Raw genomic sequence first — 16,949 nt, forward strand, 5'->3', positions numbered from 1 at the left:
GGGAAAAAATCATGTTACTTTTTATTCTAAAATCAAAAAGCTGAGGATTGCAGATGATAGTACTTCCACTACCCTTTAAAGCAACAGGACAATCTTTCACCAACAACACTTCAAGTTTACTTCTTTTGTTAGGTCTCGACTTTTGCACTGTGATCTTTCCTGTAGTTTAATGTATAAGAGTTATAGCTGTTTCATAGCGTAAAACACTCTCATCAGTTCTTTTTCCCTGCATTCAAATCCATCAAATTAAAGAAAAACCTTTAATCCTCATGTGATTCACTCATTAACATGTTTTTAACATTTAGGCTGATTTTGTTAGCTGCAGCAATCAAGTAAATGAATAATTATCAACATCACAAAGTTTCAAGGTTAAATCCAGCCAAAGAACACAAGTTTTGACAAGATGGATAAAGTGCATAGTTATTGTATGATTTTCCATCAACAAAGAGCTACAACGACAACCTAGTACGCTTCAGCAATGAAAAGAGACCAAAATTTGTCAGTCCGTTCTTGCTAATTTCAAGAACCAACTATGAAAAGGAAGCGTCCTTTAGAAGGTTTAGAAACAGAATGTGAAGCCATTAAAAGAAAGAAATCATTTGAAAATGAAAACCATATAGAAACATTCTCATCATAACAGTCCCAACTGTCAAGGCACCGGTAATATGCAGTATAGAAGAAAATGCCCAGTAAGTGGTTTGCAGTCATATAGTTCATGTTATAAGATTCATAGCCTTGTTTAGAAACTCAGTACCTTATCTCCTAACTAACAAAACTAAACTCAATTAGTTGTAGTCAAGCGTGTTGCCTTACTAGTATCATCTTGAGCAAAGGAAGAAAAGATATTGGGTGGTTGTTTACTTGTTTTGCATTTACCGGCAAGCTAATTTCAGCTCGTGCAATAATTATGTGAAAGATTCATGTTGGTCAGGGATTGTGAGTGGCGGTAAGGTAAAGCTCCACTTCCAAAGTGCAGTTGATGAATGGCAGCTGAGGGTGGTGCAGTGATTGCTGAATTATCGAATCGTGATGATGCTGCGGTAGAGAAGAATGGCACTGTAGGACTCCCACCATTTGTATTTTGGTCTTGTCTACGATGTTCTGGTAAACCATTTGAGCCATGCTGGCCCTGGAAGTTTCCAATTTGGCTAGTGTTTCCATGTTGATTGTCAGCATAGGAAGAGGGAGATATGCCCAAATTCAGATCAAGATTACGAGTTGTTCCTGCATCAATGTAAAGATTAGTAGTTTTCAACCAACTAAGCAAAGCTACAGAATAAAAGCGACAAGCATAAAGGTGGTGTCTGGAAAAGTGTGCAAGTCTTGATAGTACCTCCGATATCAGCCTCAGAACTTAATACATCTTCGTATGTGCTTAGCCCAAAATTGATGACTGCCTCCTTCCCGCTGCTTTTTATATCAGCCTTATCATATGCCCTGATCAAGCGCCAAAGACTAAGTTCAGTCAATGTCAAGAGGTTAAACCACATAGCATGAAAGGGAATGAAGAATCAGGTTATGTCATTGGACCTTGCAGCTTCTATCTCACTGTCAAATAGTCCAAGATAGATATACCTGCAAGCACATAATGTACAGGAACTGGTTAACAATATTCCTCTAGCTTATAAAGATCAGTGCTATCATGTAATTGGAGAAACTTGAAACAGCCATATTAATAGTAGCATGGCATTTCTAAGCCACATCGGAACAAGTGGTCACTCACTTCTTTCCAAGAAGCTGCCCCATCCGTGCTTCCCATCGCCCACATTTATGCAGAGTGACTCCCCTGTATTTTGAACTTCCTCTAGAGAAGCCATTGCTCTGACGACGAAGTATGTGCACAAATTTTTCATTGCTAAAGTTATTCATCTACATGCCCGTCACAGAAATTACGTTAAACAGCAACCATAGTCCTAATTGAAAACGGACATCAACCAGAAGTAATGACGGTGATTAGCTACTTCAACCAACCTGCTTCAGATCATCTTCATAATCACTGATGTTAAAGTTGATATCTGCATCAAGTCCTCGGAATTTAATTGCAGCACGGTCATATGCCCTGAAATTAGTATACAAAAATTTACTACTACAACTATCCCAGTTTTTTCTTTCAGAGAAGTACAAAAATCAACCAGTGCAGTTAAGATAAAACTCATTCTAATTTATACAGCACCTAGCAGCAGTATGTGTAGGATTGCGTATAGGTGTTCGTAACACGCAGCGGAAGACAATAACAATCCTAGGCAGATCTTTTCGTGTTTAAAATTTATTTACATGTCAAAGATCGGATCTAAGACGTACCTGGTGAAGAGAGTCGCGTTTCAAATTTCTTCGATAGTGCGAAGACTCTATGCGTATCCAGACCGAGACCGATCCTTGCTATCAACTCTTTGATCAACGAAACCCGCGAACAAATTGAACGGAAAACTTGTGATGAAATTTTTCTCAAAAATCTCAACTCAAATTAGAAGAACAAAAAACACTTTTCTTGTAATTGTATTTTCTCTCTTGGCTTTGTATTGCACTCTCACTTTCACAAAGTATTTTTCTTCTCAAGAATTAATAATCGAAGTCGCACGACAAGAACTGTTCTTGTATGTTTTTCTCTTAATTTTGTGGCTTCTTAAAAGTACTATTTTTTCACTGTGGCCTCTTGACCCTTAGTGATGTATTTATATATCACTTAAGCCAACAATATCTTTCATTAGGTTAAGGAAAAATATAAACGTGATTTACTTCTTTTACAAGTTCATTCCAAAATTGAACTTTGTAAAACTTTTTCTATTAGAAAACTAAATCACATTCCATACAGGAATAGAAACCACGCCCTTTATGGACCTTTTAATTCTATCCAAATTGAATAGTACAAATCCCATTCTTAATAAGATGTACGTGATTGAAATAAGCCGACAAGTCCTTTTGGACTTTTACGTTAATCCAATTACAAAATTAAATTGATATTATATACAACTTTTATATAATTAATATCAATTAATATTATATATATCCCATATATATTACAACCAAGAGATATAATTTAATTTTCTATTCCAAATAGAAAACATCAATTTGTTCACAATATTAACTATATCCTTTGTGCTAGCAATAAATATAATAATATTTCATTAGACTAATAACTAAATTTATTTGACTAATTAAATTCCTTAATTTAATTATCAAATAATAAGTTAATTAATCCTTTAGCAAAGATCAGAACACTCGTTAGTGTGCGCCCCATAGGTTCAATACTAAGCTGGTAGTAAATTGACCACATCAATATACTAATCAAGGGTGGCGTCTAGCAACACTCCTTAACGACCGGATAATATGAAGTATACAATTTACTCTCAAGAACCAGTAGAAGAATAATGTAGTAATTCCTCCTGTCCTTATAGCTCTGGATCACCCTAGGATATGGTTCAACTGTCAATTCCTAATAGGCGACCAACTATGTGTTCATGTCAGATATAATCGACCATTGAATGACCTAAGAAACTCATTTCTTCTTTCATTCAATTGCCCTGGCCAAGGTCTTAGTTTGGTCATTTATAATTCATGACAACATGGAGCTTAAACTCATTACCAAGAGTTGACAGATTCCATCTTGAACAATCACTAATTCTACAAGCATTTAATCATACCCAATATCCTTTCAACTATCGCCCTAGGGCCATAGGTGTCTAGTATCAAAGCACAATAAATAACTTGTCAATTACTATGACGATCTCAGGTCAAAGGAAACGGTTACATCACATTCTTCAAGAGAATATCCTATTGACAGTTTATGGTAATTCTAACCATTAGGAATTATCCAATGAGTCGGTTCAATGATCATATCTCTATATGCATCATCTATCTATGTGATTTAGTTAATGAGATCAACTAATCTTTATCCAATAAAGACGATCACATAAATATTGATCTAAACCGGATTACTAATGTCCAAATTAATAATCCTACGATCAAGAACAAATTTAGATTAAATTGTAAGAGACTTTGCTCTCATTATCATGATCTCTATCACGATGACAAATCTCAAAATTTAATCAAGGACCTTATCAAATTAATCAAATAATTAATAATAACTATGATATATAAAAGAATATCAAATGCCATATATTTTTATATCAAATAACATTCACAAAAATATGTTCAAATCATCAAATATGAGATTGGATCTAGGGCATATCTACTATATCACTAACAATCTCCCACTTGCACTAGAGCCAATCGCTCTTATACTTCATTCTCAATTTTCACTTGTGCTTGTCAAACTCCTTTGTACCATGAGCTTTAGTGAGTGGGTATGGAGCATTCCTTTCCATCAACCTTTTGAATCTAGACGTCTCCACGTTCAATGATTTCTCTTATCAAGTGATCCCTTGGCAGAACGTGTTTGGATTTTTGGTGTGATTTTGGTTCTTTTTCTTGAGCAATGGCTCCAGTGTTGTCACACAACAATGAAATTGTACCTTCTATTGAAGGAACCACACCAAGTTCAGTTAAGAACGTTTTCATCCATACAGCTTTTTTAGCAGCTTCACTAGCTGCTATATATTCTGCTTCAGTCACTGAATCGGCTACTGTAGCTTGTTTGGAACTTTTCCAACTCACTGCACCACCATTTAAGGTGAATACATAACTAGAAATAGATTTTTCTATCATCTCTATCTGAAGAGAAACTTGCATCAATATAACCTTCAAGTTTCAACTCAGAATCCCCAAAGATGAGGAATTGGTCTTTAGACCTTATTAAGTACTTTAGAATGGTCTTCATCACCTTCCAATGTTCCTCATCAGGATTTTCCTGATATCGGCTAGTCACTCCAAGTGCATAAGCCACATCAGGACGTGTACATGTCATGGTATACATGATAGCTCCCACTGCACTAGCGTATGGGATCTTACTCATGCGTTCTCTCTCTTCAGGTGTTTTAGGACAATCCTCCCTACTAAGAGAAATTCCAGTGCCTATCGGTAGATGGCCTCTTTTGGAATTATCCATGTTATACCTCTTTAAGATGGTATCAATGTACAAAGACTGGGAAAGTCCAAGCAGCTTCCTAGATCTATCTCTATAGATCTTTATTCCTAATATATAAGCTGTTTCTTTCCCAAGTCTTTCATGGAGAACTGTTCAGATAGCCAAATCTTGGTACTTTGCAATGCTGGTATGTCATTCCCTATGAGCAATATATCATCAACATACAATACTAAGAATATAATTGTGCTCCCACTAACCTTTTTGTACACACAAGGTTCTTCTTCGCATCTAACAAAATTGAACTTTTCAATTGTCATGTTAAAGCTAATATTCCAACTTCAAGAATCTTGCTTTAGTCCATAAATGGATCTTTGTAGCTTACAAATTTTATTATGATCAGACGAAGATGTGAAATCTTCAGGTTGTGTCATGTACACATCCTCTTCTAGCTCACCATTAAGGAAAGCTGTTTTTACATCCATTTGCCATATTTCATAATCATAGTATGCTGTTATAGCAAGCAAAATCCAAATATATTTGAGCATTGCCACGGGAGAGAAAGTCTCGTCATAGTCGACTCATTCTTTCCGACGATATCCCTTGGAAACAAGACGGGCTTTGTAGGTCTCCAACTTTCCGTCTGCTCCAATCTTTTTCTTAAAAACCCATTTACAACCAATAGGTTTTATATCCTTTGAAGTTTCAACTAAAGTCCATACTTTATTTTCCTTCATGGATTCCATTTCGAATTCCATGGCCTTTTGCCACTTCTCATAATCGGAACTTTGTATAGCCTCTTCATAGGTCTTAGGGTCATCATCATTATGATCAACCTCATTTGATACATCATCTTGTACCAATAAATTTAATCTAGTTGGTACATGGCGTTCTCGTGTAGACCTTCTAAGAGGTACTTGTACAACTTGTTCACCTTGTGTTGGATTTGGTTGTTGTTCAATTTGGTTTGGAACTGGTTCATTAACCTGTTCTTGAACTTTATTTAGTTCTTGAACTTCAACCGTTGAAGATAGCAACTTCCTTGGCAACTTCAAAACATCCAATAAAGGTTCTTTAACTTGGTTCTCATGATCTTTATTTTGTGTTGATTCATTAGTTTCTTGATCTTCATCAAGTTCTATTTCTCCATTATAATTTCCTTCTAAAAGAAATTCCCTTTCCAAAAAGATTGCTCCTCTGGCCACAAATACTTTATGGTCAGAAGGGTGATAGAAATAATATCCTATTGTTTCCTTGGGATACCCAATGAATCTACACTTATCAGATTTTGAGTCAAGTTTATCAGACTGTAGTCTCTTAACATAAGCTGGACAACCCCAAACTTTAATATGTTTAAGGTTAGGCTTACATCCTTTCCATATCTCATATGGTGTTGTAGAGACTGACTTAGTGGGAACTTTATTAAGTAAGTATGTTGCTGCTTCCAAAGCATATCCCCATAAATTTATTGGAAGATCAGTGAACCCCATCATAGATCTCACCATATCTAATAAGGTTCGATTTCTCCTTTCAGACACACCATTGTGTTGTGGTATTCCTGGAGGTGTCCACTGTGAGAGAATCCCATTCTCTTTGAGATATCTGGTAAAATTTTCACTAAGATATTCTCCACCTCTATAAGACCTTAGTACTTTGATACTTTTACCAGTCTGCTTCTCAACTTCACTACGGAACCTTTTGAACATTTCAAAAGATTCAGACTTGTGTTTCATAAGAATATCCACCTCTAGCTTGAATTTTCATGGGCCCACAAACATCCGTATGAATTAGTCCCAATAATTCAGAAGCTCTTTCTCCACTTCCAGTAAATGAAGATTTGGTCATTTTTCCTTTGAGACAAGATTCACAAGTTGGATATGATTCAAAATCATACTTGTCAAGGTACCCTTCTTTGTACAACTTGTTAATTCTTTTCTCTCCAATATGACCAAGCCTACAATGCCAAAGGTATGTTTGATTTACATGATCATCTTTTTTCCTCTTAAGACTTGAAACATGCATAATCAAATTAGCATTCACATTAGGTAAGACATAAACGTCATGCTGGAGATAACCATTCACATATAAATTATCACTATAATAAATAGAGCAAATACCATTGCCTATATTTATGCGAAAACCACGTTTGTCTGACATAGAAGCTGAAATTATGTTCGAAACAAATTTAGGAACATAATAACAATCATCCAACATAAGTACTTTGCCCGTAGGCATTATTAAAGAAATTGATCCTACAGCTACGACCGCAACTTTTGCACCATTTCCAACTTGTAGATTAACTTCTCCTTTCTTTAGCCTCATACTTACCTTGAACCCTTGCAACATATTACAAATGTTATAACCACTGCCAGTATCTAATACCCACAATGAAGAATTAGTAGTAGCTAAAGAAACCTTGAAAATATTTTTCATTAATGTCTCACCTTGTTTCTTGTCCTTTAGTGTTGCAAGATACTCCTTGCAGTTTCTCTTCCAATGCCATTTCTTCTTACAGTGAAAACATTCAGCATCATATACTGGCTGCAAGATCAAATCTTCAGAAATCTCTTTACCAAGCTTGTACCCCAACTTCTCATGTTCTTCAGTAAGAACGGTCATATGATTGACAAGGGATCCAACTGGAGAGTTTTTGAATGTCCAACTGTGTATCAATCATCTTCTTAAGATATTCAATGATTGCAGTTGGATCCATATTCTGATGTTTCCTCAGGAGTTCAGAACTCATTGAAGCGAGAATGATGTGTTTAATAGCAAGGCATTCTTCCAAGTATTTCTGATAAACCTTGGTGCCTTGAACATCATTCTCTGGTGGGATTATCTTTGCAGGCTTATCGATCACATCAATGAGCTTTTCATGCATGAGAACAATTCTTAAATTTCTATACCAGTCATCAAAGTTTGGTCCTACCAATTTGTTGGTCTCAAGTATTTCACACAGTGATATAACAGACATACTGAGAAATCTAAAATATAGAAAAGAAAAGGCAATAATATAAGAACATATTTGCATATATCATAAAGACATGGACTTTTATCTAAATGATATTTTCACTAATTATTTTAAACTATTTACCCTCATTATAGTTTACGAAATCTTTATTTCTGTTAGTGTAGTAACGGAATCCTTTAACAATATGTATAAGCCCCTTGGAAGTCAAGTCGTTTCTCACATATATTTTAAAGGTAGGTACTCTTACCAATTGTATCCCCATACAATTTCCTTAAATAGCTCTATGTCAAATAGTCCCCTGGTAGTCAGGTCGATCCTATTGGCATAGTTGAGTTCAACCATCATGATAGCAAAGAACTTATTAAATTTTATACTCTCCCGAGTAGTCCAGGCGTTTAGTGTAAAATTGAATAATTCTTTCAATCCATACATCTAATGCAATAAATAATTTTAATATATTCTCGAACTATACGTCTCCTGGTAGTCAGGCCGCTCCTTATAAACAAGAAATAAGTAAAATTATTTACCTTGATGGATAGCTCTTATAATAAAATATCTTATATTTTATTATTTAAGAACTCAAATTTTAGTAAGAGGGAATTGTTACTAAAATAATTTTTAATAACATGAAGATCAAATCTTTTATAGCATGTGAATTTAGTTCAAGTTGTCTACATGCTTAGTCCTAAATTGATTTACATCACATGTAATAAATAATTCAAAATTATGTAATGAACAAGCACGTGACATAAAAATAAAATTCAACATTCTTCTAACATGTTTAATCTATATATCACATATATCACAAAAAAGTAATTCATGCCAAAATATCATTATTAATTAACATCTCATGAACTAATAATAATTAAAAATAACAATAGAATCATGTAACCGATTATAGATTCCCATCGTATCTAATACATAATTTCAAATTCAAGTTATGAACTATCTCAATAGCTATATGAATACATATTTTATCTACAATAAAATAATATCAACATTCAAACGATTTGACTATCACACAAGACACATGTATTATGGTTTGAACTCTTCAAATATAATATTAAAATATTTCGTAAATAAATTTTAGACACAATAAACCACTGCTCTGATCCACTATAGGATTGCGTATAGGTGTTCGTAACACGTAGCGCAAGACAATAACAATCCTAGGCAGATCTTTTCGTGTTTAAAATCTATTTACATGTCAAAGATCGGATCTAAGACGTACCTGGTGAAAAGAGTCTCGTTTCAAATTTCTTCGATAGTGCGAAGACTCTATGCGTATCCAGACCGAGACCGATCCTTGCTATCAACTCTTTGATCAACGAAACCCGCGAACAAATTGAACGGAAAACTTGTGATGAAATTTTTCTCAAAAATCTCAACTCAAATTAGAAGAACAAGAAATACTTTTCTTGTAATTGTATTTTCTCTCTTGGCTTTGTATTGCACTCTCACTTTCACAAAGTATTTTTCTTCTCAAGAATTAATAATCGAAGTCGCACGACAAGAACTGTTCTTGTATGTTTTTCTCTTAATTTTGTGGCTTCTTAAAAGTACTATTTTTTCACCGTGGCCTCTTAACCCTTAGTGATGTATTTATATATCACTTAAGCCAACAATATCTTTCATTAGGTTAAGGAAAAATATAAACGTGATTTACTTCTTTTACAAGTTCATTCCAAAATTGAACTTTGTAAAACTTTTTCTATTAGAAAACTAAATCACATTCCATACAGGAATAGAAGCCACGCCCTTTATGGACCTTTTAATTCAATCCAAATTGAATATTACAAATCACATTCTTAATAAGATGTACGTGATTGAAATAAGCCGACAAGTCCTTTTGGACTTTTACGTTAATCCAATTACAAAATTAAATTGATATTATATACAACTTTTATATAATTAATATCAATTAATATTATATATATCCCATATATATTACAACCAAGAGATATAATTTAATTTTCTATTCCAAATAGAAAACTTCAATTTGTTCACAATATTAACTATATCCTTTGTGCTAGCAATGAATATAATAATATTTCACTTAGACTAATAACTAAATTTATTTGACTAATTAAATTCCTTAATTTAATTATCAAATAATAAGTTAATTAATCCTTTAGCAAAGATCAGAACACTCGTTAGTGTGCGACCCCATAGGTTCAATACTAAGCCGGTAGTAAATTGACCACATCAATATACTAATCAAGGGTGGCGTCTAGCAACACTCCTTAACGACCGGATAATATGAAGTATACAATTTACTCTCAAGAACCAGTAGAAGAATAATGTAGTAATTCCTCCTGTCCTTAGAGCTCTGGATCACCCTAGGATATGGTTCAACTGTCAAATCCTAATAGGCGACCAACTATGTGTTCATGTCAGATATAATCGACCATTGAATGACCTAAGAAACTCATTTCTTCTTTCATTCAATTGCCCTGGCCAAGGTCTTAGTTTGGTCATTTATAATTCATGACAACATGGAGCTTAAACTCATTACCAAGAGTTGACAGATTCCATCTTGAACAATCACTAATTCTACAAGCATTTAATCATACCCAATATCCTTTCAACTATCGCCCTAGGGCCATAAGTGTCTAGTATCAAAGCACAATAAATAACTTGTCAATTACTATGACGATCTCAGGTCAAAGGAAACGGTTACATCACATTCTTCAAGAGAATATCCTATTGACAGTTTATGGTAATTCTAACCATTAGGAATTATCCAATGAGTCGGTTCAATGATCATATCTCTATATGCATCATCTATCTATGTGATTTAGTTAATGAGATCAACTAATCTTTATCCAATAAAGACGATCACATAAATATTGATCTAACCGGATTACTAATGTCCAAATTAATAATCCTACGATCAAGAACAAATTTAGATTAAATTGTAAGAGACTTTGCTCTCATTATCATGATCTCTATCACGATGACAAATCTCAAAATTTAATCAAGGACCTTATCAAATTAATCAAATAATTAATAATAACTATGATATATAAAAGAATATCAAATGCCATATATTTTTATATCAAATAACATTCACAAAAATATGTTCAAATCATCAAATATGAGATTGGATCTAAGACATATCTACTATATCCCTAACAGTATGTGCAGTGTCAAAACCCCCTGTAAATACAAATTTCAAATGCCAAATGAACTTGCAGTCAGCAATCAATACTTGAATAAAGGTGTAATAACTTTCATATCAACAAAACTTGAGGTGACGAAACAGTTGCTTACCCAAGTAAACTTGTTTCCCACCATCCCTGCAAAGTCCATACAAAAATTGCTGAGAGTCACAATAAAACATTCATGAGTTGCTTTCCAAACTTAAAAATGAAACCATCTCATTAGTACTAGCTGCTAGTTAATTAGAACTAATAATCCCAAGAAACAACTGCTATATATTATAAACAGTTAATTAATATTTCCAAGCAACCTCGCTTACGTGTTAGCATAAGTTCACTATGTTAGAGGACGATGAAGGAACACTAATTCTATCCAGTTTTAAGCATGGATAAGCAGGGTTGTGGTGGGTTGACAGCTAGCATACTAAGCACGGATAAGTGAGGAGGATTGCAGTAGATATACTTTACACCAATCGGTATAATTTAACATGTGATAGCAGGTTACTTACTATTTATTCTAGGTTACCAATCAATCTATTAAGTAAAATTACCTATAATTACACCAGATTGAATATTTACACAGAATTTAAACTAGTATAAAAGTAATTAGACCGTGAATTTATTATTAACCCACCTAACGAAATTTGAGTGTGTGTAGTTGATTGATTTTAACATTGGCATAAATCTCCCGAAAAACAACTACGAATGAAATTGAACCAAGGAGTCGCTACAGAGCTGAGAGAAAAAATACAAGAGATGATCACAAACCAGATGTGGGATTCCCATCGTCCAGTCCTACGATAGAATGTGACACCACGATATTGAGAACTCCGAGACCTGGGCCCTCTTCTACTCTTCTTCACCTGCGATCTCCCCTGTGCAGATACAACGATACTCTGCTCATTCGAAGCTCCATAATTGGCTGAGAGATCCAAGCACTGCTGTTGCGGCAACTCAGCCTCTCCACTCACCGATGGAAATAGCTCCTTTAACACAAAACCGCTACGATTCCCACTTTCTTCATATTCATCGTCACCAGCAGTACTGCTGGAGGTTTCCATGTTAACAATGGAGGAATTGGAGGTTCTTGATTCTACTGGAACATCTTCAGAACTGAGATTAAGATCAAACATATCTCAAATTCCCACTAAATTACGTCCAAATGAGCACCACAAAAAATACCAGAGAAACAAAAATGGCAGCTGGATTTGGGGGTGGGAGGGAAAGGGTAGGAAGATAAAGGAATGTAGTCAAACACACACTACAAAAAAGGCATTCCTTGTGTATGTATGTGTGTGTATATATATATATGGAGAGAGTGAAAAGAGGGGGGGGGGGGGGGCGTAGGAAATGAGAATTACATTGGTTTTGGGGCGAAGAAGGAAAGAGGGAGGGGGTAGCCGGCTATGGAGATTGTACAGTGGCAGTTAGGAAAACGTATTCTACGTTTGACATAATTATACTATACGGAAGAAGCAACAAGGACTTTTGTCCGTCTATAAGGAACAGGCCAAAAAAGTTTTCTAAAAGAGTGAACCTATTATTATTTGGGGAATCAAATAAAAAACATTTGACCATATTTTTTTTGCCGATAGTTTCTTAAAAATTTATTATTGTAGTCTATAGTAGTAGTTTCTAAATATATAATTTTTATTTTAAAATTTAACGAATTTATATCCAAATTCATAAGAAAAATAAATTATTTTGACTCTCGTAGTACTGAAAAGTTTCAATTAAATAACAGTGTGGCTTAGGGGCTTACTTGCTGTTATTCTCTTCTAGTAATACTTTTTACTCCCAACACGACTTTTAACCGTAGAGCGTGATCGACACTCGCAGATTATATTTTCACGCAAAATGAAACCCGATGCTCATTTTTAGGACCCGTTAGGCTATAGATTTTACCAAAATATATTTAGATTTTTCTTGGCAAATATATATTTGTTCATAAATTTTAGAAAATTTTAGCTCCTATAACAAAGCTTTATACCTTATTTATTATAAATTAATATCTTTTTAAAATATTATTTTCTTAGTAACCTTTTTGGTTTTATAGCAAAATATATATTTATGGTCACTTCCTACCGTTTAGCTATTAAATACTCTAGATAATATTTTTCTCTTTCCTACTTTCTATTCTTTCTCTCACAAAACCACCGTATAGTATACAACTTCAGAAACTACGATCTCTCTCCACCATCTCTCTCTCAACGTCAGTCTCTTCTCCATGAATACAACCACGATTCTTCGCTGATTCATCTCCATTATCTCGCGAAATTTTCAAATTTTTTTGTTCCAAAAAGTTGTGGTAAGTATTAAAGTTGTTAGATTTTCGCTAGTACATGGCTTCTTCTGTTTCTCTTTACTAATTTTTAGAAATAACCACCATTGTTATGCTTTTACCAGAAAACTCAAAATTTCATCTCTAATGGCTGATTCAACAACTCACAAGAGGGTTACCCGACATCGAAACAAGCCCAATTTGAGAAATCTTCGAAAGAATCAACACTTCCTGATGCAGAAAAGAGAAGAAAACTTATGGATGATGATTCAAGGATTAAGGGAAAAGATACTTTATTTTCATTGTATTGAATGTATCTTGCCGTCTTCAATATATTTCATTGTATTCATTGTCTTTAGTTTTTTCTACTCTTTTAATATATTCACTGTACTTAACTATATTCAATGTAATTATATAATTTCTAAGTTTCACTTTGTTTCACTGTTTTGTCCAGCAGTATGTATTCAATGTATTGTAGAATATATTCATATGTTTTTTAAATTAATATAATTTATATATTCAGATGTATATATGTATCCAAATTTGTCTGCAGTATGTATTTATATGTTTTGCACTATAGATTACCTGTTCTACTTCATATATTCAATGTATTGTATGTATTTAATTGTATTCAATGTAATTATATAATTTCAACATACAAATCTATTTGTAGTACCACTAAAAAAAAAGGATGGATCGAATCTCTGAAGATTGCTTTGTTTTTGGGGTTTTTTTTTGGGCTAAGAATCTTTTCTATAACTGAAAATACAAATTTTGGATGTTATAATTGAGTTTGTTAGGAGTCTATCGCGTTAATTAATTCACTTACCGTTTTTAAACAGTTGAAGACCTTTTCTTTCACAGATTTCCGTCAATGTATTCACGAATACACCTCACGAATATATATGAATACAGTCTATGTTTAGCTGAACTTCCTTGTTTTCCACCGAGTTTTGCTACTGTATTCATGAATACAGTAGCTTGAATACATCGAATACACTCTATAACAAGTGAAAATGTAGCTATAGGATGTAATTAAGTAAATGGTGGCTATAGCAAGTTAATAACCACTAAACAATAGTCATTTTGGCAAATTCCCAAAACATAAAACCCAAATCCCAAAACCAGCTCAAAGCCCAAAATATTACTATTACATTTTTTTAAAAATTGCCCCAAATATTTATATTTTATAAAAGAGCTCACCATTTATTATTTTGTAATAATGCTGCTTTGTGTTCTCGGTCATCTGATAATGTATTATGTTGTTCATTATAAAAATAATAATTATGTTCAGGACTATAGTTTGCGATAATATAATGAATGTTATTGATGAAGGTACTATTGGTATTTGTGATAGTCTTAGAAATTGTGGGTATAAGTCATGTTTCATATTTTTTTTATAAACAAAGTGAAATATGTTTTGAAAACTTATGTATAAACACATTTTCATCTTCAAACCAAACTTCATCCAAATTAGATTTTTCAAAACAAATTTGGAAATCTATGATCAAACGCTAGCATAATTTCTTCAATAGTAGTATAATAACTCCAGGCTTCACTGCAGTTAATTTTCTAAAGATATTCCTATTATAATGTCATCCAATGCCAGTTGATATAAGGGCAAATCAATCAACTTTGAAACAATGATCTAAATTTGTAATCTTACGTATTTAAATGGATTTTTTAAGACAAATACGATGGACCAAAATTATTGGATTCAATCAAATTTGTGCCTTTGTCTCTTGCTCTGCCCTTGGTGCTGAATCAAACACCGCTACATTAATTAAAATGGAGGGAGTTGTATTAATTTTGCTGTAGATAATGGTGAAAGATGGTGAAGTAACTGATTCTTTTTTGTTTCTCATTCGGTATCGATATTTTTTTGTGATCTGATAAATTTAAATTCGCGCAATGGAAGACTCATTAAAGGGGAGGCACTTTCTACCCAAAAAATTCAATAATTAAAGTTTAAACCCGTATGATTAAGAGTGAATGAATTTTATTTATCATACCACAATCTTGGGTAGTAATGTGATTAGACTTTAATGATACTGAAAAGAGGGGTAAAAACGTAATTATGCCTTTGAGATAGGGCAAAAACTTACCTGCACCAGGTGTTTACATCCGACCAATAAGCAAATAACATATGTCATTTTATTTAACTACAATTATTAGTACTTAACCGTAGTTAAGTACCATATATTTTGCACATAACCTTGATTAAATATTAATATAAAAATACCCAACATCTTGAAATTTCATGTTATGTTCTAGACGGAAATGTCAAGTACATCGACAATACTGTTGTCTAGTAATGGTGAATATGATATTACCACACAAAAGGTAAACGTCTTAGTTTGTGAAAACAACAGACATGTATATTCAAAAAGATTAAAATCATACGAAAGAACTTCATCAATTGCACTTGACTTTGCAAAATTACACTATTACTAATCATATGAAGTTCTTTCGTATGAGTTTAATCTTCTTGAATATACATGTCTGTTGTTTTCACAAACTAAACCATTTACCTTTTGTGTGATAATAGCATATTCACCATTAGTAGACAACAATACCGTTGATGTACTTGACATTTCCGTCTAGAACATAACATGAAATTTCAAGATGTTAGGTATTTTTATATTAATATTTAATCAAGGTTATATGCAAAATATACGGTACTTAACTACGGTTAAGTACTAATAATTGCAGTTAAATAAAATAACATATGTTATGTGATGACCCGGCCGGTCGTCTTAAGAACTAACGCCCCGAATCCCTATTAACTACTTTTCCCAAGTTTATTTTTGCTATTTCGATTTGCCGGGATGTTCGGTTTTGAGTTTCGAAGAGTTTGGGACACTTAGTCCCTAAAAATAAGAGCTTGAGTCTTGGAAAGTTTACCATAGTCGGAACAGTGTGAAGACGGCCTCAGAATCGAAATCAGATGGTTCTGTTAGCTCCATTAGATAATTTCGGGGTTAGGAGCGTAATCGGATTGTGGTTTGGAGGTCCGTAGCTAAATTAGGCTTGAAATGCCGGAAGTTGAATTTTTGAAGTTTCCGGTCCGATAGTGAAATTTTGATCCGAGGGTCGGACTAAAATTCCGGAAGTTGGAGTAGCTCCGTAGTGTTGAATGTGACGTGTGTGCAAAATTTTAGGTCATTCGGACGAGGTTTGATAGACTTTTTGATCGAAAGTGTATTTTGAGAAATTTGGAGTTCTTAGGCTTAAATCCTTGGTTAATTCGAGGTTTCGATGTTGTTTTAGGTGTTTTAAGGATTGATACAAGTTTGAATAAGGTATTAGGTGATGTTTGTGCTTTTGGTTTAGGTCCCGGGGGCCTCGGAGTGATTTCAAATGGTTAATGGGAAGTTTGAGGCTTGTTGTAGCTGCTATATTTTTACTGCTTCTGGTATTTCTGCACCTGCGATTTGGGGACCGCAGGTGCGGCACCGCATAAGCGGCTCAGTGACCATAGAAGCGGAATTTGGGGAGTGCATCAGGAATTGCAGAAGTGGTGCAATTACCGTAGAAGCGGTACCGCATCTGCGG

The 16,949-nt window shown here is 33.9% G+C and overlaps 1 protein-coding gene across 1 annotated transcript; it reads right to left on the reverse strand.

Moving 5' to 3' along the window:
• Positions 1 to 581: 581 nt before the first annotated feature.
• On the reverse strand, positions 582 to 12,427 carry LOC104231778 (floral homeotic protein APETALA 2-like). Its single transcript, XM_070165322.1, has 9 exons — positions 11,882 to 12,427; positions 11,226 to 11,251; positions 11,089 to 11,111; positions 7,785 to 7,792; positions 1,972 to 2,059; positions 1,724 to 1,869; positions 1,531 to 1,575; positions 1,334 to 1,437; positions 582 to 1,224 (listed from the first exon to the last, which is right to left on the reverse strand). Exons 1-9 carry the CDS (start codon positions 12,244 to 12,246, stop codon positions 890 to 892), a joined length of 1,140 nt encoding a protein of 379 aa, XP_070021423.1. The 5' UTR covers positions 12,247 to 12,427; the 3' UTR covers positions 582 to 889.
• Positions 12,428 to 16,949: the final 4,522 nt, after the last annotated feature.

The sequence above is a fragment of the Nicotiana sylvestris genome, chromosome 12, assembly GCF_000393655.2.
Source record: "Nicotiana sylvestris chromosome 12, ASM39365v2, whole genome shotgun sequence".
NCBI lineage: Eukaryota > Viridiplantae > Streptophyta > Magnoliopsida > Solanales > Solanaceae > Nicotiana > Nicotiana sylvestris.

What these genes read in the sequence shown, in the direction of transcription:
- LOC104231778 (XM_070165322.1), bottom strand. Translation starts at nt 12,246, where the DNA reads ATGTTTGATCTTAATCTCAGTTCTGAAGATGTTCCAGTAGAATCAAGA. An exon ending in TGGGAAACAAGTTTACTTGG is followed by an intron (nt 11,112 to 11,225) that starts GTAAGCAACTGT and finishes TTGTATTTACAG; the next exon opens with GGGGTTTTGACACTGCACAT. An exon ending in ATGAAGATGATCTGAAGCAG is followed by an intron (nt 1,870 to 1,971) that starts GTTGGTTGAAGT and finishes ACGGGCATGTAG; the next exon opens with ATGAATAACTTTAGCAATGA.